Source organism: Chelonia mydas, chromosome 13 (genome assembly GCF_015237465.2).
Source record: "Chelonia mydas isolate rCheMyd1 chromosome 13, rCheMyd1.pri.v2, whole genome shotgun sequence".
Classification (NCBI taxonomy): domain Eukaryota; kingdom Metazoa; phylum Chordata; order Testudines; family Cheloniidae; genus Chelonia; species Chelonia mydas.
The window spans coordinates 18,213,758-18,236,146 of NC_051253.2; the positions used below are offsets into that span (position 1 = coordinate 18,213,758).

The window sequence follows — 22,389 nt, forward strand, 5'->3', positions numbered from 1 at the left end:
AGGCAATGCACTGCTCCCTCATTGTTAGCATCAGTCCTATAGACAGTACTTTATAGTATATGGTATATTGACCAAGGTGTCAGGAATTTCCTCATAATATACAGCAATGCATTTACGGTTGGTATTACCAATCCAACAGGATGGGGAAAAGAACACCACCTTTTTCTGAAAAGGGAGTTAAAAGTGGAGGCTAAAAATAATCTGTTTAAATCAAATAGGTGTTTTTTTACCAAGGTTTTCAGATAATGGGTCCAGTTTTGCATACGAGCCTCAAATAGAATTTGGTGTTCTTTAAGTATTTGCCTTACATGAATAACTAATCCTTAGGAAACTGGCCAGTTTGTAGTGGCCTGGCACATGGGGATTTGATCATTTCCAGGGTTGGGGGAGAGGTGATCCATGGCCACTGGGAAGATTTGTTGGGTTGAGAATATGGGTGGGCCAATTATTTTATTTTATTTTATTTATTGCAAATAGCACATTTGCCAAAAATGCAGTTTGATTGACTGAAGCTGCAAATTCAAGCTGAACTCAGGAAATAGTTTCAGCTGCAAAAAAGTCAATGCTTTTTCATTTCAAAGAGACATTTAGTTTTGAAATTTAGCTAGATTTAACTTCAAAACAAAAGTGTAAAAAAAAAAAAAGGGGGGAAGGGGGAATAAAAACCACTGAAAGCCAAAACAATCCATTTCATTTCAGCCAAAATGAGCGGTATTTTTGGTTTTTCATTTCACTCAGGGAAAAAAAATTCCAGATTTTTTCAGTTGTCAATGAATTAAAAAAAAAAAAAACAACACCCAGCTCTCATTGACACTGCCCTCTATAAGAAGAACCTCTTCTTGGAGAACAGAAGGGCTCCTCTCAAGAACTATAGTATGGCAGGGAACATAGAGAAGCTGTCTGGGAACATTCACATTCTACAGGTGGAAAAGGCAGGACAGAATAGAACAGAGCATGTGCACAAGTTTGATTGCTGGCTTTGCCCTCTGCCTAATTTTTGCATAGGGCAACAATATTCCTGAAGTGAGGCAGAAGGAATGCTACCTGAACACACATTTTAGAATAGTGTCTCACCAAGCTGCCATAGAATTTTGCTATAAGCTTGGGCACAGAGAAGGAGAAAGACCTGGTCGAGGACTATGAGCCACCAATATGATCCAGTTTTGAGAAAGCCTAATGCAATACTAGGATGCATCAGGTATTTTCAGTAGGGATAGGGAAGTGTTATTACCATTATACAAGGCACTGGTGAGATTAAGTCTGGAATACTGTGTGCAGTTCTTGTCTCCCATGTTAAGAAAGGTGAATTCAAACTGGAACAGGTACAGAGAAGGGCTACTAGGATGATCAAAGGAATGGAGAACCTACTTTACAAGAGGAGAGCTTGGCTTGCATAGCCTAACCAAATGAAGGCTGAGGGGAGATATGGGTGCTTTCTATAAATACATCCAAGGGATAAACACCAGGGATAGAGAGGAGTTATTTACAGTAAGGGCCAATGTTGGCACTAGAACAAATAGATATAAACTGACCAAGTTTAGGTTTGAAATCAGGTAAAGGTTTCTAACCATTGGAGGAGTGAAGTTCTAGAACAGCCTCCCAAGGAGAGCAGTGGGGGCAAAAAATCTAACTGGTTTCAAGACTAAGCTTGATAAGTTTATGGAAGGGATGGTATGATGAGATTGCCTACAATGCCATGTGGCCTGTCCATAACTGATAGCAAATATGTCCAATGCCTGGAGATGGGACACTAGATGGGGAGGGCTCTGAGTTACTACAGTGAATTCTTTCCCAGGTGTCTTGCTGTTGGATCTCACCAAAATGTTCAGGATCGAACTGATCACCATATTTGGGGTTGGTGGAATTTTCCCCTGGGTCAGATTGGCAGAGGCCCTGGGGTTTTTCACCTTCCTCTGTAGCATGGGGCACAGCTGGCTTGAACTAGAATAAATAATGGATTATCTGTAACTTGAAGTCTTTAAAACATGATTTGAGGATTTCAGTAACTACAAGGTTATGGGGTCTATTACAGGAGTGGGTGGGTGAGGGTCTGTAGCCTGCAATACGCAGGAGGTCAGACTAGATGATCATGATAGTCCATTCTGACCTTAAAGTTTGAGAATAGTGAAATGCATGCCTAACACTGGCTGAATGCTGCTTATGGTTTTAAGTATCTCAACCTTTCATTTGCAGTGGGTCCTTTTTGTGCCTGTACCAGTGCCAACAACAACACATACTGGTGTATGAGGACAATCAATGAGACACACAACTTCCTGTTTTGTGAGTTTGCTACTGGCTTCCTGGAGTATTTTGATCTCAACACTGACCCATATCAGGTACCTGAACAGAGAGCAGAAATGGAAATACTAAAAACAGACTAGTAAACTCTTTTCCCCTTTCAATATGAAATTACTTCTTTTTAATTGCTAAGTAAGTAGCTTTTCATCAAACAATGCACATCTGAAAGAAATCTCCTGGTATACACTAAAACAGTGATATAAGGCAGTGACTTGATTAGGAGCTAATAATTCACATCATAGCAAGGCAGTCTTTGTTCAAGAAAAATATTGCACTTTCCTGGTTAAAAGTGCAAGTGGCATTGAAGCAGACAATTGTTTTCTGGGGCAAGTAAAAGTAGGGGAGGGGGGTGCCTTCTTCCTGCCTTAAGGGACTAGAGCTGGCTCTGCACTGACGATATTCTCTCACATCTGGTCACAGATCAGAAATAGGGAGGAAAAGCTTTGTCTTATGTCTGAGGCCTTTGTCTCACCCCGGTGTAAATGCCACTAGTGCCAACCCCTACCATAGATACATTGAACTGCCTTAAGCCATGACTTCCACCCATACAGTCTACCCTGGTTTTAAAACCTCTCTTCTGTATTTAAATATCTGTTTGTAGAGAGAAGGGCTGTAACTGATTGTGTGGAGCTGGGTGCCAGGAAGCCCAAGTTGAGCCACGTAGTTGCCAAGTACAGCTTATACAGTCTAGGATTGCATGGCTGTAGCAATACTGGTGCAAAACAAGGGCTACTTCATTTGCCCTGAGCAGCTTTTCCTTGGTTTACTTACTTTTGGAAACCAATCATGTGTGTTCTTTGGGTGAAGCTCTCTCAACTTTTTTAAGAACACCAACAACCCATCCATTGTTAACAAGAACCTTTATTTATCCTTAGTTGATTAATGCAGTGAACACACTAGATAGAGACATTCTCAATCAACTGCACATCCAACTCATGGAATTAAGAAGCTGCAAAGGATATAAACAGTGCAACCCAAGAACTAGGAACATGGATCTGGGTAAGAGTCTTCTACTTACATTCTCCAAATCCCCAAGTGAAAAGGGTTTCCAGTATACCAATACTAATTTTACACAATTGCAAATGGATTTCTAATATTATGACTAGTCGCCCAAAAAGTTAATATCCTGTTAATTGTGGACTGTCTTTAGGTTCATGGTTGCATGCATTGGATTGTGTCTCAATTTGCTGTACTTACAGCGTTTAAAGAACTATCCATTTCTGTGAATTACATAGACATCGAGTTAGTGTACTGAGCAAATGTAAAGCTGTTTTGTTTACTTTCCTAACATATTAAGTAGTAGATATTTGAGGGGAAAACTGAGCAAACAGTAGAAGAGTACAGTACTAAACTTAGAGAAGCTAAAGATCTCACGAGTTGAACTGTCTTATAGAAATGTATAAAATCCCATGTGTGTTTAGGATCCTCAGCGTAAGTAAGTCTTGTATTACTTTATTCCCCTTTTACCTATACAATCTTTAAAAGAAACAAAACAGTTGTTCCCAACCCCCACAGCACATGCTCTGGTACCACAGATAAAACTAGCTGGAAATTTTCCAACAAAATATTTTTCCACTGGAAAATGTTGATTAATTAAAATCTACAGGCTCTGTGGCAGTCTGCCAGGTGGGCTACCATGGAGCCAAGTGCCTGGGAGACAGGACTTCCAAGCTGCTGAGTTGCCAGATACTTGGGAGCTGTAGTGAGGATGTGCTCCCAAACTTCCTGGCAGCTTGTTTGTAGGGATGACACTATCTTAGGGACCTAGGGCTCCCAAGCAACCTGGGGAGCACATTTCATTTAGGAAGTGTTCCTAGTGTGTCTAAAATGAAATATTGCGGATTTCCAGTTTTGGGAAATTTTGAGTATTCATCCTAAATCAGTATGACGAACTTTCCAAAAACGCCAAAAATTTTGAGGAACTGGAAGTTGGTTTCCTAGCCAGCTGTTACAACAGGACACAATAGATTGGATAGCCATTTATCCTAGTGGGAGTTTTTAAAATGTGGTGAAGAGTTCTAGACTGATAGTACTGGAGACTTTTGTCTATTAGTTATCAAAAGAAAAGGTACACCCCAGGAGTGCACTGCTAGAGAGGAAAAGGAAAGTGCAGTCTCCTGTATCATTCAGACTTTGCCCCCTCTGAGCATGAGAGCCAGATAATGATATGCACAAAACTGATTAGGAACTGGAAAGCAATAAGAAGCCATCTGTTAATGGTTTTATCCCTACCATAGTGCTGGTAGCAAAAGCTTCTGTATCCATTTCAATTCACCCACTTCCCTGGATTAGCAATCCTGTATTGTTGCTACTGAGATGACTTCTTATTCTAGATGACAATTATCTTCATCACCTTCTATTGCTTACATTCAGTCTGGTTTACTGAGAAAACTCAGCGTTCCCCACAACTGCATTTCAAATAAAAAAAAAAAAAATTTACTCTCTATATAGTAAAGACAAGTGTGTTTAATTCCTGCTTGTGTTTTTCAATAAAAAATTCAGGTCTTGTTCCCTCTAGAACACACTCAAGCTATTATATGAGTAAGCTAGTGAAATCTCAGCAGTTGAGAAGAAAAGGGTTTTTACACCTCAGAGGGAAAACAAATTTCATTATATAATATGAAAATTATTTCATTATTGGTAGGCTTTTTACACCCATGAGTGTTAAACAAGTGTTAACCAAAGCATTATCGGAGTCTGCTGCAGCAGTAGTTGTGAAAAGTTTCAACTGCCCAGTCACTGCACTGAGGTATACATTTTGAAACCTAATATTGACACTTTTTCAAAATATTTCTGCCACATACCAGCAGTACCATAACTGAAAATGTGTTTATCCTAAACTTCATCCCACTCTCCTGGTGTGGGGGATTAAAAATAGCATAGGGGCTTCTATACTGATTGTGTATTTTAAATAAATGTAGTAGAAATATCAATTAATTAATGAACCTGCCTGTGAATTACCACGGTGCTGCAAAATCTAGTTCTGTGTTGATGTAAAGTAGAAAATGCTTTGATTCTGGATAATGATAACAGATCAGAGTACACACTACCTAATTTGAACTTTGTTACATAACCCCAAAAATGGCTTGTGAATTAAGGTTAGCACGGGGTTCTCAAACTGGGGCTTGCGAGCTGTCAACCACCACTGCCGAAGCCCGCTTTGCCTTCAGCATTTATAAGTGTTAAATATAAAAAATTGTGGTTTTAATTTATAAGGGGGGGGAGGTTGCACTCTGTGTGAAAGGGTCACCAGTGTAAAAGTTTGCGAACCACTGGGTTAGTAGGTAGAAGGTTCTGAGACATCACAATTTTTTGCATTGTGCCTTACCCAATAACTTATTCTTTTGAAGGCATCAGTTGATAACTCTCTCTCTTTTTTTTTTTTTCTTATTTAGGGCTTAAAGATGGAAGCTACGAGCAGTTCAGGTACATTTTTTATCAGGACACACTGAGCAATGAGGAATCTGGGGTTGGGAAAGCAGAGGAGGGACTCACCTGTCTGTCAGGGATACCTTTGATGCAAACTCTCACTCCAGCCCTGTTAATTTGAATTTCTGTAGTATTCCTATTTATTCACTGGCAGAGCATGTTCTATTTCCTGTCATTCAGATTCAAGCTAAAATAGTTTCCCATCTTTCAGACCATAGTGCCGGTGGTTTTCTTGGTGATGGTTAACTTTTTTTCTCCTTTTGCTGCTTGATAATTAGGCAGTTTCAGCGTCGAAGGTGGCCAGAAATGAAGAGACCTTCATCTTCCAAGTCGCTGTGAGTTGGGAGTTAGTTCATGAAAAGCTTTAGCTTAATGTTTATTTTTCCTCTCTCCTTTTTGCATGCAGCATCTATTCTCAGTGTTTTCAAATAGGGGATCCTCACTCTTAAAGATGGTAGTATAGTTCAAGTCAGCATTGTGTTCAATTAAGGGTTATTCTAAAATTGCTGCAGTGAAGGAGGTTAAACATTCAAACTGGCAACATTATTTTCTACTATGCGCACTTGAAATGAAGGTACACAACTTTCACCAAAAATCTTCAGACTTCTGCCTCCTTTCAGTTAACCTAGGGAACTAACTCAATATTTGCACTAAGAGAAAGGTGCTCTATGACGAACCCAGCACCCAAACCATTTAAAAGGTATATATGTTAAAGCAAGCACCTTAAATTACATTTAGAAAGAAATTAGAAGCCACTGCAGAGCACAAATGTAACACACTCCCGATAAGAAATGCCACTGACCAAGAGGGCAGCCCTATTCTGTACCAGCATGTTTCTGAATAGTTTCAGTTTGCAGCCCCATAAACCACATGCCGTTTTTCAGTCTTGAGGTGACACAGATGTGGTTCACTGCTCTAAACTCTGAATCCCAGATGAAGGACTGCAACCTTTTTGTCAAACACAGATACCTAAAATCCCTTAGTCACAGCTGCCTTTTGGGCATCCAGAAGCAGCCAAGGATAGCAGAATTGCAAACATAAGCAAATGAAGACAGGCTAATTCCCGCAGTTGAAGGATCAGATTTTTTTCCCCTGGTACTAGCATAATCTCAGTCTTGTCTAAATTAAGTCTCAGCAGCTCGCTCACTCTAAGCCATAAACTCAGACTGGCCCTGGGCAAGCCTGTCAACCACATGAACTGGATCTGACAAAGCAGTGGCTGCAGTGGGCAAAAAAAACCCCTATGTCTCAGGGGCCGGTACAATCTTACTATTCCCCCAGTGGCCTCATGCATACTATGAGCCGGAGGGGACAAGACTGAATTACCCAAACTATTCAGGAAAAATAACTTTACTGCAAAATATACTTAAATATATTCTGACATTCTGCTAGAGCCCAGGGTTTTCTTTTTGTTGAATGCATCTTTCTCCATTAATGCAGTACTGTCAAATCTCAATCTACCAGAGTCTGAAAGTGGGGACTGATCTGCAAGAAAATTTAAAATAGCATGAGGTTTCTGTATGACCTTGGGCAAGTCATGTAGCCTTTCTGACTCAGCTCTCCATCTGGGAAGGAAATAGCGTAATAGCACTTCCCGACCTTGCAGGGATGTGAAGATGATAAAGCCCTTAAAAACTGTGAGGCACTATGGCAGTGGGGGCCATATAAGTACGTTCGATAGATCGGGTTAATTCCTAACTCTACCCTTAGTTTTGTGATACTTTGTCACCATTTTTTTAATTGCAAGTTAATTATATCAGAAATAATCAGCTTTTGAACTACAAGGAGTAACAAGTGTTGAAATAAGGGCCAACTAAGAGTACTTTGTTGAAGAATGTTTCAAACTTAAGCTTCAATTTAAGGGTATATGATCAATATGACACTTTATTTTAGCTAACAATTTTTGGGCCTCGTTTTAAGAGGCTATTATTTAGCTATACTATGTTCTCCACACAACTGATTTTAGGTGGTCCACAGATAAGTAGCTCCACTATCTTTCCTGCATGGCACTACTGAGAAGCAAACTTATATTTGCAAATACCTCACATCCCAGCATATGAGAAGATACATACACTAAAATATGTTTATTTTATTTAAAGAGGACAACTGTGGGAAGGATGGGAAGGCTAACCTCCTCCAACTGCTGGACCTCAATGAGGAATCAAACCATCCAGAACTTGAATCCTTGTACAGACTTAATGAAAATGTATATGATTTCAGAAAATTATGTTAGCCTGGAGGACTGGATGAACTTTGAGGTTGAAGTAGATAGAATGTTTGCACTGTTGAGTGAATTAAATAGATAGTGAATTTTGGGGAACTACTGTCAGGAATATAGGTCCCTTTCTGAAGTCCACTGCTGCACCTGCTTTTGCTTTGGATTATACTTCACAAAGTCACCACTAACACTGTTCAAGGGACTGATGGGAGAGAAAATATGACTGACACCTCAAAGCACAGAGTACCCACAAAATTATTTCAGTGGGAACAAATTAAAAACCTCTCTTCACCTCACCATTGAATGTCGTTAGAACAGATGCAAAGTTTAAACAATGTGGAAATTTTTGCTTTTGACTGGGGCAAATTAAATGAGGACCGGGGTAGAAAATTATTATTTAGAGATTCAGGAATTCAAGCCAGCAGCACTGAAGAAGCAGCAGCTGAAAATGCTCAACAGCACAATACTTCGTTTCCTCTAAGGATATCATTTTAGTTCACTGTCTACATAGTCAAGATTTTTCTTACAGCTGGCAATAGGGTGGCTAACAAAAAAGCAGATTGACAGAGTGGTTCTGTAAATACTCAGTGTCTTGTTCAAAAGAAATTCCTTCAAGGTGTGAAGAATTCTGTTAATAAAAATTGTGGAATGCCCAACTATCATTTCTCAGAATGGTCCCTTGTTACTTAAACCTTACGTAATAAATTTCAGAATTTATCCATTTTTAAAAGCACTACAAAATTTCAGTTAATGTATGTCTTGAATTTTAATGAAATCAGATTTGTATGAAGTCTTTTTATGTGGTAAAATGATATTGTATGTTCAAAGTGAAAACAGTTTGTTTGAGAAAGCACATGTTCGCTTAGTGGTATAACTTTTACATTTGTAAAAAGCAACAATCTTGGCCAATAAAAAAAAGTTATAGCTCAGTGTACAGGAAACTAGAACTTTTGATTTAATGTCTATAATCTGCAGTAAGTATTAGGAAGGGAAAGCCCCAATCATTTACTAAGTAATTTAAGTATCTGTGAATATTTTCATAAAGAGGAGGTTATTAAATACACTCCAAACGGGCTCTGCAAATGTACTAAAGGTTAGTTTTCATGTTAATCATATACACAACTTGAAATAGGGTGCTCACCATAATAGATGCCATGTGTTGGAATATAAAATCAAGTGGAAGACCAACAGAAGGAAAAATCTGAATTTGTTTAGTAGTTCTTCATTCTGACTACTCGAGATTTTCAAAACAAATTTGCAAAGCTGGCCCGCTAAACATAATAAGCAAAGTATGTGGGCACTTTTAAAAAAACTAATAGGAAGCTTCAACAGAGATTACTTGCTGGGGACACAGACATTATATGATAACCGAATAAAGTATTGGTGAATGTGGAAAGAGACTCTCAAGGGTGACACTAGTCTGTTGCTGTATGTTTTCAGTGAAGCTAGGAAAAGCAAATTTGGTTTAAGCCTGTATTCATCTCATCCCTGGTCAGATTTAATATATTGTCCAAAATTGTCTTGTCAGAGTTTTGTACTTCAGAAGTAGAGTATATGTGCTGGGCTAGGAAATGCAATCAGATATTAGCTTATACTGAGTTTAAAAACATTCGTGGATTCACCAGCAAGAAAAGACATTTACAAGGATGATGGAAGTCTGATATAAGTAACTGGCAAATGGTCTCTCTGCAGAATGTGTGTTTTCACTGTTTTCCAAACCTTTCCCAAAGAAGAAAGCGTATGTATCTGTATACAATTCCCATCTGGGAGAAGAAGGGGTTGTACTTACGTTTCTCTGTCAGCTGGCAGCAACCTTTGCAGATGGGAGAATGTGAAAGATGGAATCCTGGAAGGCCAACTACTGTTAATAATGCTGCTCTATATCCATCTGAATATACATTTCAGGAAAAAATGGCAAAGTATATTTTCAAAATGTTATACAAAAGTTGCTTCAGCCTCTGGTTCTCCTTATGACAGAAGGTATATATTATAGCAAGAAAACTTCTGTCCCAAACCTTTGGTTATTCCCAAGTTCTTTTTATTTCCCCACCCTTTCTTCTAGTTGTCGGTTGTGTGTCAGAACACTATTTTTAAAGCCAGAAAGATTATTTTGTATCAACTGCAAAGTTGCCTATATCTTCAGCCCCTGAGACATACCTAAACCCAGAAAACCAAGAGTTCTTAAATCATTCCCCAAATCTAGTCTCTCTCACATAATAGTGTTATGTTATCACATCATCTCTCAAGAGTGGCTATATTTTGGTTTGGTGGGGAAATGCTAGATTCCTGGCCTTGTTAGAATATAATTGGCACCCTTCAGAGCTTAAACAGCTGACATACTAAATCACCACGTTCTGGTTTTAAATAGAAACCTTTATTTACATTATTATTAACATCAAAACACAAAAATCAGAAGAGCAGTAATACTTTATAACCAACCCTTTTATAAATCAGCCCACATGGTTTTTTGTTTTTGCAATGTAAAGATACACACATATTTCAAGCAGTACTTAATGTAAACTAAATTTAAATGCTATTCTCAGTACTGTATGCCTTCTCCTGAGAATTTTTTTAAAATATTGCTCTCAGAATTATATGGTTTCATACTTGCTGTATCATTCTCTCAGTCTGCACTTAAAATCTAAAATAAAAAGTGTGCTAATTGGTGCAACATTCAAATAGTTTTGTTTATAGCTTTAAAAAATGTTCCTGAATTCCTCACGTTAAAAGCACAAATTTAGGATGAGATTGAATAAAAGACTGCTTATGGATTTTATAACACATGGTTTCTATAATCAACAGGAAACCTGGCAGGCATGTAGTGAGACTGTGTCTGCAATGCAGTAATGATGCAAGTGGTTATATTAGTAAACTGTGATCGTACTGTCAAAAACAGTTATACAGCTTCTTGAATCATTCAAAAAACTTTGCTGCTGTAGAACCAAAACACAGTTATTGGAGATATCAAATACCACCAAAATCAAAGCACTATTTAGTTTAGTAAATTAAATATTTCACCTAGGTGAAATATTTAGATTGTTGCCTTTAAAGGTTTCAATAATAACTAATTTAAAAAGGTTTATCTTTTTATCATATTTTAATTAAAACAAATCTTTGGATTCAGCAAGAAGTAATTACTGGAAAAAACCAACATTCTAAAAGCAGATGAGGGAAGAAGGATCCTTTGTAACATCCATCAGGTACCACATTTTAGAAGTATAAATAGAATCATTCAAAAAAAAAAAAAAAAAAAAGTTAAAGGGCAAAAAGCATAAAGTAGTACTTATCCTGAAGATGTCACTAGTCAAAGCAATCAAGGTTTGCAGCTTCCATCAATATAATGACAACTACAAAGATATAAAATCATTCTATTCTGATTTAATATAAAAAGCAAAGGATTGTTGCCTTTCAACTCCATTACGTTGCACTGACTCAACCAGCAGGTGGATTCTAAAAAGCAAGAAAGGGTAAAACAGTTCCTTATGCTTTTAAATGTCATGCATTACAACACAGATGAACCAGACTGAGGAGTGGAAACAACTAAATTACTACAGCCAAATCTATGTTCTCAATGCTGATTCTACAGACTGGGCTGTATAAAAAGCAGATTTTTATTGCACCTACCTGCCTTGTGGAGTAGGACTGTGGCTGTACATTTAGGATGAAAGTTATGTGAATTTTTGCACTGAAAATTATTTTCATTAAGATGGAAGAACATGGAAGTTCCTTCAAGTTACTGCAAAACAAAAATATGACTTTCTAGTTATAGTACCAAAAAGAAAAGATCAGAATCACTGATTTTCACTCGCTCAGGAGAAGTCTGTTTTCCATTTCAGTGAACAACAGAACAAAAACACCACATGCCTTAAACATTTCTGGTTCACACCCTTATGGAAGTTTCCAGGTTTCAATCGCCATCTGTCTGAAAGTGGATAATCTGGAATAGCATCTTCGTTTTATAGACAAAAAAATACAACCTGTCAACTGATAAAGATGAATAGACTTGTAACCTAACATGAATACTGATAGTAGAGACACTTGTTTGGAAAATACATTCATTACAATAGAATAATCCTAAGAGGTGCAGAGATTTGGTTAAATGGTGGTTTGATATCCATAAAGATTTCTGGATGTCATGTGCCAACAAATGAGTTGCTTGCTGTAAGATGTGATGGTGGAGAAGTAAATAACAAGAAATACTTAGCAATAGGCATCTTCTCTATAAAAACCACATGAACTGTTATGACAAGTCATGACAGTTTACAATCCAGGGATCCTTTTTTGTCAAATTGCCCTATATAAAAAACGAAATGTAACAAAGTGCTCACTTAATGTGGAGAAAGCATTAACCAATTGCTTAACCCTAAACAAATGATCTTTTAAAAAAGTTATATTAAAGATATAAAATAAGTGGCAAAGAAGAAAAAGATATGGGCCAAAGTCACCCAACTCCAAGGTCATTAAATTAAAAAAAAAATTGAAAGGTCTTCTATCTAGACCTCAACTAAGATGAGTTTACAGAAATCAACTGTGTTAAATATTTAGCTTCACAAACTCTGCAAAAATGAGTTAGTGACCTACAAAAGTCATATATATAATACAATTCTTAAAGATCATATTTACAAAATTTATTCACACACAAAAAAAAAAAACTGCAAAATTCTGATTCAGACTGCAGTGCCTTGCCTTGATTTTTCTGAAGGTTTTTTCCCCCAAAAAACCATGAAGGATTATTGCTCTAATTTCCAACAACATAAAACATTACAGTACACAGTCTTTTCAATCAACAATTCTTAAAAGATTGGATTTGAAAAAGAACATGAGTACACCCTACCTTTCGGTTTATTAAATCCTTATCAAAGATATTGCATTAATCCATTATATAGCCTTTTATAAAGTGCACTCAGCTGCACATCAAAATTTAAATATTAGTCACGATTATGTTTAAATAATTTTAATTTATTTTCTCTGTAACCCCCCTTGGCATCAATGGGCAGGATTTTGGAATATTACATGCCAATTCATTCTGCATTGCCACTATACTTGGAAATCCTGACTCCTGGGGATAAGAGGTTAAAAGCAGCATTCGTATTCAGGAATTAATATAAAAGAGTCAAGGCTAGGAACTACATTCTCTGTCAGATATTCTTACTAGAGAAATCAGAATTCTTATCCACCATGACTTCTCCAGGCACTTTGGCCTGCCTGTAGTTAAAGGGCTTTGGATAGCTACAGTAAATAGAAGTGGTATACATAGAGTCTACCCATCATATTTACTAAAATGCCATTCCCAAATTCACATTTCTAGAGGCAGAGTGCCAAAAATATTTATGACCATTGTTTTGTACACCACAATATACAGTAATACAGAGACTCTGCGTCTACTAAAAAAAGTCTTTTTTGTATGAAGTCACTTGGGACATCTTGGTGATCAGCTGGAAAAATCAGTTATTTCCATAAGGCCAGTACAAGTTGCCACGAAGAATATGTAGCTTTTCTTTGTAATACTAGTGCATCGTCATTAATAGAGATCATTCTACTTTGGGAGATCACAGTTTTAAGTGTCAGCAGTATTTCTGTTAAACAAACAAACAAACAAAAAAAACCACGTATCAGAAAAACACCAGGATGGAATCACAAGGGGCACTAAGGAACTTATGTCCCACCATATCGTCACTGCTGGCATTCACAAAACTCCTGCTCAGCTGCCACATAATCCTGTAGGCATCTAAGTTTCCACCATTAAAGTCCTGAAGTTGCCTAAATATTAGATGGCTGTGTGCTTGTCCAGCCACCAAGTTCTGATGCTGCTTAGCAGCTAGAGGCCTAACTCATGCCTAAGGCCCAGCAGGATTCACAAACTAGGTGCTCCCCTGCCTACTTACCATCAGGGCCCAATCCAGTGGCATGCTCAAAGCAAGTCCAAACCCACACAAAATGGGGGAAGGAGAAGATGGTGGTGCTTTTATTCCATTAGTTAGAGCACTCACCCAGGATGTGGAAGACCCAGATTCAGTTCCTCCTTCTGCCTGATGTGAAGCAGGAATTTGAACTTGGTTCTCCCACTTCTCAGGAAAATGCCCTAAACATTGGAATGTGGTGTATTCTAGGGCCAGGTCTCTCTCAATGTCTCCTGATGGAGCTGCTCCGTTGTGGATAAATATTCATTGGAGCAAACGTACTGGAACCTGGGTCTCCCACCACCCAGGGGAATGCCCTAAACACTGAGCTATTGAGGCATTTTCACACACTGTCTGGCCCAGTGTGTATTCTGAAGATTAAAGTATTAAGACAATCCATTTTTAGGGAGAAGAGTGGCCTTTATTGGACTCTGTCTAAAAGATCATAAGAACTAGCACTTCTATTACACAACCCTTTTTGTCTCCAAACACTTGCTTTACAAGTGTTAACTGCTTAATCCTCACAGTTGGTCAGTTTAGTCTAGTTGAAACCTTTGTTCTTAGACGGAAGATGGTCTTGCAGACAACTTGCAAAATCTCAGAAGATATAATTGCCCCTTTCAAGTATTTTGGTCTCTGGAATTCCCAAGCTCAATAATACTTTAAGTGACCCTTGTGTCTCTTGAGCCACAATCATGAGATACCTGAAGAGAAACAGCTAACCTAGAAGCAGACTGCCAGGCTTCAAAATGGATTTGGTGAAATATCAGCAAAGCTAGACAGAACCTATTGGAGCAAAATGAAAGCTTTATCCTCAAATGGCTTAGGGGACAGCGAGAACTGAAAACCGGTGCATGAGAGGAAGTCGGCCATCTTGAGAACCGATTGTATTCAATGGGAAAAGAGAAGCTACGGACCTATAAAAGGATCTTATAATTACCCAGACGTTTAGGGCTAACGAAGCCTCTGAATCTCTACAGAACTGTTCATCACTGGAGTGAATTGTTAGTTATCTTACCTGGTCTGGACCCATAGGCATCCCTGACATAGGCATGGTGTTAATATTCATTTGTCCAATATGACCACTGCTGCCATTCATATGCATCAGATTATAAGTTGTAGGGCTCCCCTGATGACTGAACTGCTGCTGTGGAAAAGAACTAGACCACACAAGAAAAAATAAAGTTACCTTCCATAAAGTTTGACTGATATTTTAATGCACTGCCATCCTTATACAGGCCATAAGTGATTGATATGGCAGAAAGATAAGAAATAGATTCACATCTTTACATAATTACCAGAAGGTACCCCATTTGTTATTTTTACACATTGGATAGACAATATAGAAATACCGGTACTCTGATCAGTTTTAATTTTTATCTGAAATTTACAAATCAATTTACTTTTCAGGAATCTGATAAGTGTTCTTACTAATTAATGGATACACGCTTTCTCTTGTACCCCTTTTAGAGATTCCAGTGATCACAATAGTCCATCATCATATTGTTGTGCACAATTAAATTTCTTCCAAGGTATTTTGTCAATATTCCTAGACTAAATCTGATTTCTAATTATAAAGATATTAACTCTCATGAATGTTAGGTGAAAAATCTATTCAGTCATCTATTCATACCTAGCCAGGACAGGATCAAGGGCATAACAGACACTAATTACTACAAGAACATGATATCTCTTATTTGTTGGTTAGAAACTCAAATGTTCAGTTTATCTTCAACAAAATCCTTTTCTGCTGCAAAATGTAAGACATAGATTTTACATTCAGGTGCAATGAAAGGCAATTTCTGGGTCATGAATAAGAAAATGCTGCAGCAGAAGTAAGAACATGTAGCCATTTGTAGTTCACGTTCCCAGAATTCAAAGCTGGTTGAAGCAGAATACAAAAGACAAAGCCATGCAGTGGATTTATATTCCCAGTAGATGTCCCTCTAGATGATTTACATTGAAAGAATCATTGCCAAAATTCCAAATGGAAGACAATTTCACGTTGATTGGTGTACTGGTGAAACGTGTACTTTATCTTTCCTTTCTCACCACTGCTAATTAATAAGAAGTGTGTATGTGTATTTAAGTCATGGAAAACAACACAAAAAACAAACAAGAAAGCTTTGAAACACTGGTAAAAAGCCCACCAAATACACTAAGGCCTTGTCTACACTACAGGGAAAAATCTATCCAAGCTACGCAATTTGAGTTACGTGAATAGCGTAAGTCAAATCAACGTAGCTTAGATCTACTTACCGCGTGATCCACACTACGCAATGTCAACGGGAGACGCTCTCCCGTCAACTCCCCCTACTCTTCTCCATCTGGTAGAGTACAGGAGTCGACAGGAGAGCGAGCTGCGGTTGATTTAGCGGGTCTTCACTAGACCTGCTAAATCGCCCGGCGATGCATCCATCACCACCCGTGGATCCCCCAGTAAGTGTAGACAAGCCCTAAGAATTATAAAGACTTTGCAGATGAGAAAAATGATAGAAAGTTAAGCTTACTGGCCTAAATACTGTTCCTTAAAGATTCCCATGAAACCTTTAATCTTAGCATTGAGGGGACAAGGGATTCATGGAAACCTTAAGTCAGAATCTCCTTGCCTGTGCATCTTTGGGTTAGAACAGGGGTGGGCAAACTTTTTGGCCCAAGGGACACATCTGGGTATGGAAATTATATGGCGGGCCATGAATGCTAATGTAACTGGGGGTTGGAGGGTGGGTGCGCTCCAGCTGGGTATGCGAGCTCTGGAGTGGGGCTGGGACCAAGGGATTCGGAGGACAGAAGGGGGATCAGGGCTGGGGCGGGGACTGGAGCATGGGAGGGGTTATGGGGGGCTGGCTTTGGGCAGCGCTTACCTCGAGCAGCTGCCAGAAACAGCAGCCTGTCCCCACTCCGGCTCCTATGTGGAGGTGCGGCGAGGTGGCTCTGTGCGCTGCCCTGTTCGCAGGTGCCACCGCTGCAGCTCCCATTGGCTGCAGTTCCCCAATGGGATCTGCAGGGGCAGGGCTTGGGGCGGGGGCAGCGTGTGGAGCCCTCTGGCTGCCCCTATGCGTAGGAGCCGGAGATGGGACATGCCCCTGCTTCCGGGAGCCATGCGGAGTGGGGCAAGACCCCGACCCTGCTCCCTGGCTGGAGCGCCAGAGCGGGGCAAGCCCCAGACCCCGCTTCCCGGTGGGAGTTTGAGGGCTGATAAAAATGTCTGAATGGCCGGATGTGGCCCCTGGGCCATAGTTTGCCCACCACTGGGTTAGAACCTTAATATTATTTTTACTATGTGTGGGCATGCATGGTACACACATACACACACACACTTTTAATGAAAGGTAAACCACTAACATCTATTGTGTTGACTAACATGAATATAGGTTTTGATTACTTAGCTTTTTTTACCGCATACACTTAGAGATTCTGTGTGTTTATTTAAGAAATATGGTAATGATTTTGTAAAGCAACTAGTGATTTTTGGTGTTCAACTTCAGAGAGTTTAAAAGAGACCTGGGGTGACATCCTGGCTGTACTGAAATCAATGGCAAAACTCCTATTGATTTTAATGGAGCCAAGATTTCATCCAGGATTTTCAGAAAGTGCTAAGCATCCACCCTCTGAAAATCAGGTCTCTTTGAAGTGTTTTAATTTGGCACTTAAACTGGGACACCCAAAATCACAGGTCACACTTGAAAAACACTGACCTAAGTCTTTCCTGCTCACCTGCTCCTGGCCATGTTTCCTGATGACCAGCCTTTCATCTCAGGGGACTGGTACATTGCTGCTGTCTGAGAGTGCTGCATCATGGGATTTTGGGAGGCTCCAATTCTTGATGACATCATTGGGTTGGGAGGGCTTGCTACTCTACTGAATGTGGGATCAGGTTGTTGGCTTATTCCTTACAAGACAAAGAACAAACAAAGCAGATGCTCATTGTCATCTTTAAGCATTTTTAGTCTATCTCCTTGCAATGGAGGATGAAAAATGTCTCATCACATTAACAAGCGTGATGAGTCCTGAACCCTCAGAAATTTACAATTGTTCTTAAACACTAGTCTGCATTTCCCTTACATGGGCATTGGATTTGTATGTGCTCACATGCACATTTAAAACTTCATTCGCTTCTGCAGCTTATTGCCCATCTGAACTCAGAATTCTTTCCACAGCAACTAGCTGTGATATCAAATTATAACTCAATGTGACAAATAAGCAGCATGAGCAAACAAACATTTTAGCAATAAAATCCTGTTTTTGCAAATAGTCTCAGTAATATTGCAAAAGGGAAGAGCAAAGACACATATAGGTTATATCAGCAAAATGATTTATAACAAGATATTTTTGGATTTCCTTAAGTTTTCAGCAGTGTTTCAAAAGTTTTTCCTCCAATACTTGAAATAGGAGCTATTTACATTTTCCTCATAATTCATGTGTGAAAAGAAACAGAAGATATTTTCCTCCTTGGTATACCGTATCATAGGTGTGCATGAGACAAATTAGCTAACAAATAAGGAGTTAATATAATATGCAATATCCATCTTGGTAATTTAATCATTTAATTGTATCAGGAATGTCTCATATTCTAAAAAAATATCTGCATTTAAGAGAATGCTGCAGAAAGCTAGTCACATAAATTGCTGTAGTGTTCTGTAGCAAACAGGTTAGAGAATTTACTTGGGATTATGTATCTGGATTCACAATAATGACTTTTCTCTGTCAAAACTGGATTTTGAGGGAAGCCAGATAGTAGGTACATATAGATGCTGCATGAATTCAAATAAATATTCATTGCTTTCTATGAATGAACTACTGAACAGCTCTATGGAAATCATGACAGTATGGAATGATCCAGGCAAGAAAGTTATCAAAACAGAAAGGGGGGAGGGGAGGAAGAGTAATAGAATCTGTTACATCAGGAAACAATATATCGATAAACTAATTATATAGTAAACAAACAGGAAGCTCATTGGCAGCACATTTAATGGTGTTTTAATTTTTTGATTATTTAAATGATACCCAAGGGAGCTCCATATTTATATGGTAATAACCATTTCCTGGGCTGAATAAATGCTGAAACCTAAAACAAAAATTCTAAGGAATTTTTTACCCCAGGATGGAAACAAGCTACACAGGTTAGCAGCTTTCCCTACACTCTCCTCTCATCCCTGCACTCTGTCTGTATACTGGAGATCCTTGTGCTTAGACTGTCTATAACCAACATCCTAATCCTCTCCATTTCCTTTTAACTTTCACTAGCTTTAATATATCTGCAGGAAGGGGAAGCTGAAGCAGCCATTTTTATTATGGGCAGCATATGGCAAATTCTGGAAGCAGCAGCCAGAAAGCTTTGCATAACAATTGTATAGATACTGGAAAATAACCAAACAATGATAATGTAAATTCTTGGGTTCTCATTGTTTATACTGTATCTTCACAAACAGAAATGACTTGCATGTATATTTGATGAAATCATGGCTAGTATGGGAAATAAATGTTCAACTATGGATAAATAATTGTATAGCCTCCCTGCACTCTGACAGAGAGAGTTCCATTTAATAATATTTGGTTACACAGTGTGTTCAGGATCTCTGAAAACCCCTCATCCATCCACCCACCCACAAGAATTTTTTATCCCAGGCCTCACTGTGATCTGGAATATTTAGGTAGATGAGATAAATGGAAGAAAGGGAAAATGGAGTGAGGGAGAGACAGAGTTGAGATGTTAGCATCAGTACCATAATTAGGCGGATATGGGAATTGCTGTGAAGGAACTTGAGCCATTGGGGGACCTGCCAGAGAACTGTCCATGCTTCCTGAGGCAGTCACATTTGGTGGTGGACTGAAGGTCTGAGGTTGTTGCTGTTGCTGCTGTATCATCATTGCCATCCTCTGCTGTCTGATATGATGACTTATTAGCTCCCTGTTGCGCTGAGCCACCATCTGAGCATTAAGAAAACCTTGCTGCTACCCCACAAACAAACAAAAAAAATGTATTGGATGATATTTAACAAGTAAAATTAAAGGCATGCCAGAGAATCAATCCATGTAAATATTTTGTACCCACAGGACCCAGCACATCAAGGGCTAGCAATGGAATTCACATTAATGAAAGCCAGCCAGCAGTGTTAAGTTTGCATTAAACTATCTTATTCATGCTAAAAGCTAATGCAGGATGTTATTTTCTTACCACTCATTTCATATGGGTAAAATACTACTTACACTCTGCAACTGTAGCATATCATAACAGACCACAGGTACCAGTGCCCACAAGTCTGCAATATCAGAATTGTGGGGGTTATACCCACTTGATAATGAGGATCATTCTTGAGCCACCAAAGAAAATAAATATACCCTGTGGAACCATGAAAGAAGGCCTGAATTCTATAATTCTTGTGTTTGACATGTTTGTTCCCTGCTATTTTACAGCATGCTATTTCAGAAGGGTGAGTGCGATGATTACTCACCTGTGACCCCACTTGTGGCTGCATGACTGGCCTCATGACTGGGGCACCACCAGTACCTGGGTTTTCCATTTTCATCTCAAGTGCTTGACGGGTCTGATTCAAAAACTTAGGGAAAGACAATTAACAATGTGTAAGTGGGCTGTATTAATCTGGTTCAAATAGGAATCTTCAAAAACACCAGGCTACAACAACCAAACCAAGTAACAGCTAAACTGTTTATGTAGGGGGGAAAAGAAAAAGAAACCACCTTTCTGCAAATGTAATTTTTTTTTTCCATCTAGAATCCAGAGATTAGTGTTTTTACCTAGTTAGATACATAAAAGCTTAATCTTTAAACTTGAACATGAACAGTTGTTATTCACACATTCAGATTAAGTGGCCTGGCATTAAAAGGCTTTACTATCTCATAAAATATTTTATAACCAAACTTATTTGAAGCATAGTTTAGTAGACCAACGCTTATACTCTTGAGTTCCAAAATATAATTAACTACAGGTTTCATCTCTGTTTCAAGGGTGGATACTGTGAAAGCTACTATTATAAAAAGACATGACAGTTGCTCCATAAAGCCACAACCTGATTCAATGTCATGGCACAGCCAAGAAGAAAGGTATAGGGTGGGAAGTGCTGAATACTACACTCTTTTATAGTATAAGCCACTACATTAATTCTTCCAGCCTCTATCATCTTACACTCCCTATTATCCAGAACTTGGTCACAACCCTTTACATTTATTACAATAAAAATTTCATCTGCTATCAGATACTTTTGTTATTCAAAACATAGTCAGTGTTCCTCAATGACTTATGGATAATAAAGGTTTAACTCGAGTGAGGCATACAAATTACATTTCTTAAGAGAATATTTCAATTTAAATCAAAATGGTGAGACAACAAATAACCTTTTCAAACCAGCACTTCTTCGGCACAGTGTTAAAATCTATCTAGTTTCTTATACTGTGCCTATCACCATAACATCAGGGTATCTAAAATGGATCAGATTCATAAGGGAGAACCAACAATACTTTAAAAAAGTACCACCAGCATTCACTTATATTTTATTTAACACAATCAGATCAAGTGATATCTGAATGCCTCTATTCATAGAGGGAGTGATTGGTAGATAATAGCACATTTTAATATTTGTGAAGTCATTGTTTTGAAACAATAAAAGTTAATTAATTTGAAAAATAAATAAGTTAAAAAGGTATTTATGCCTTAAAAAACAAAACCCAGATATATTTACTGTGGAACTCACTGGGGCCAAGTGCTTAACAAGACTCTGAATAAAGATTGGACATTTGCATGGATAATGAGATCATCCAGAGTTATATTAAATAGGATTATTTTTAAAAGAACAAAAATGTGGACGCAATATAAGCCTTTGTACTGCAGGGCCAAACCAACCTCTAACTGGGAGGTTCTAGGAAGAGACATCTCCTATGGGCAACTTATTCCATCGTTGACCAAACTGAGGTTCTTGCACCTTCTTCTAGAGTCTAAAGTATCCGGTATTGGCCACTGTCAGACAGGATGTTTGACTAGACAACTCTCATGTGAACGGGTATGGCAATTTCTGTGTTCCCTTTATTCTTCTGAAGCAATGTAATTCACTATACCCCTCTCTCCACTGCAACAAAGTTTTCTATCTTTTGGAATAAGACAAAAGTGTAAGCACAAAAGCAATGGTTACCTGCTGCCCCTGAAGCCTCTGCTGGAGTTGCATTCTGAGCTGCTTTGGTGTATTGGTTCGGGGTCTCATTACACTTGCTCTAGGATGCATACTTTGCAGCGGAAAATTACTCTGTTGGCTCATCTGATTCATCATTGAATTAAAGGATTGTTGTTGTCCCTGCATGTTAGTAAAACCCCCTGGCATTGCTGCCCCTTGCCCCTGATAGGGCTGACCATATAATGGAGGCTTCTGGTCAATCATAACTGCAGATTCCGGACCTTGAAATGAATCTTGCTTCGGTTCCAAAGTTTGCCCCTTTAACAGACAAAGAATATATCACAAGTAGTAAATGCTGAAGTAATCATAAAATTAATACATCAAATGATCCAGCAAAAAAAGACTGTGATCATTGTTG

The 22,389-nt window shown here is 38.6% G+C and overlaps 2 protein-coding genes across 21 annotated transcripts in view; one reads left to right on the forward strand and one right to left on the reverse strand.

The window, feature by feature from the left end:
• The window catches only part of SULF2 (sulfatase 2), a 235,256-nt gene extending 226,658 nt beyond the window's left edge, over nt 1-8,598 (forward strand). For all 8 annotated transcript variants that reach the window (XM_043526701.1, XM_043526699.1, XM_037916013.2 and 5 more), the window contains 5 exons: nt 2,194-2,336; nt 3,174-3,297; nt 5,694-5,724; nt 6,006-6,062; nt 7,827-8,598. In XM_043526701.1, the coding sequence (XP_043382636.1) occupies nt 2,194-2,336; nt 3,174-3,297; nt 5,694-5,724; nt 6,006-6,062; nt 7,827-7,857 (386 nt within the window). In that variant the 3' untranslated portion in view covers nt 7,858-8,598. The remainder of the gene's footprint in view (nt 1-2,193; nt 2,337-3,173; nt 3,298-5,693; nt 5,725-6,005; nt 6,063-7,826) is intronic.
• Nucleotides 8,599-10,300: 1,702 nt separating this feature from the next.
• NCOA3 (nuclear receptor coactivator 3) overlaps nt 10,301-22,389 on the reverse strand; it is a 166,089-nt gene continuing 154,000 nt past the window's right edge. For 10 of the 13 annotated variants that reach the window (XM_043526683.1, XM_043526684.1, XM_037916005.2 and 7 more), the window contains 6 exons: nt 21,993-22,289; nt 20,301-20,405; nt 19,572-19,800; nt 17,563-17,737; nt 14,864-15,005; nt 10,301-13,521 (listed from right to left, as the gene is read on the reverse strand). In XM_043526683.1, the coding sequence (XP_043382618.1) occupies nt 13,510-13,521; nt 14,864-15,005; nt 17,563-17,737; nt 19,572-19,800; nt 20,301-20,405; nt 21,993-22,289 (960 nt within the window). In that variant the 3' untranslated portion in view covers nt 10,301-13,509. Of the gene's footprint in view, nt 13,522-14,863; nt 15,006-17,562; nt 17,738-19,571; nt 19,801-20,300; nt 20,406-21,992; nt 22,290-22,389 lie in introns of those variants that run through there. The other 3 variants (XM_037916010.2, XM_043526689.1, XM_043526688.1) reach the window with 3 other exon arrangements.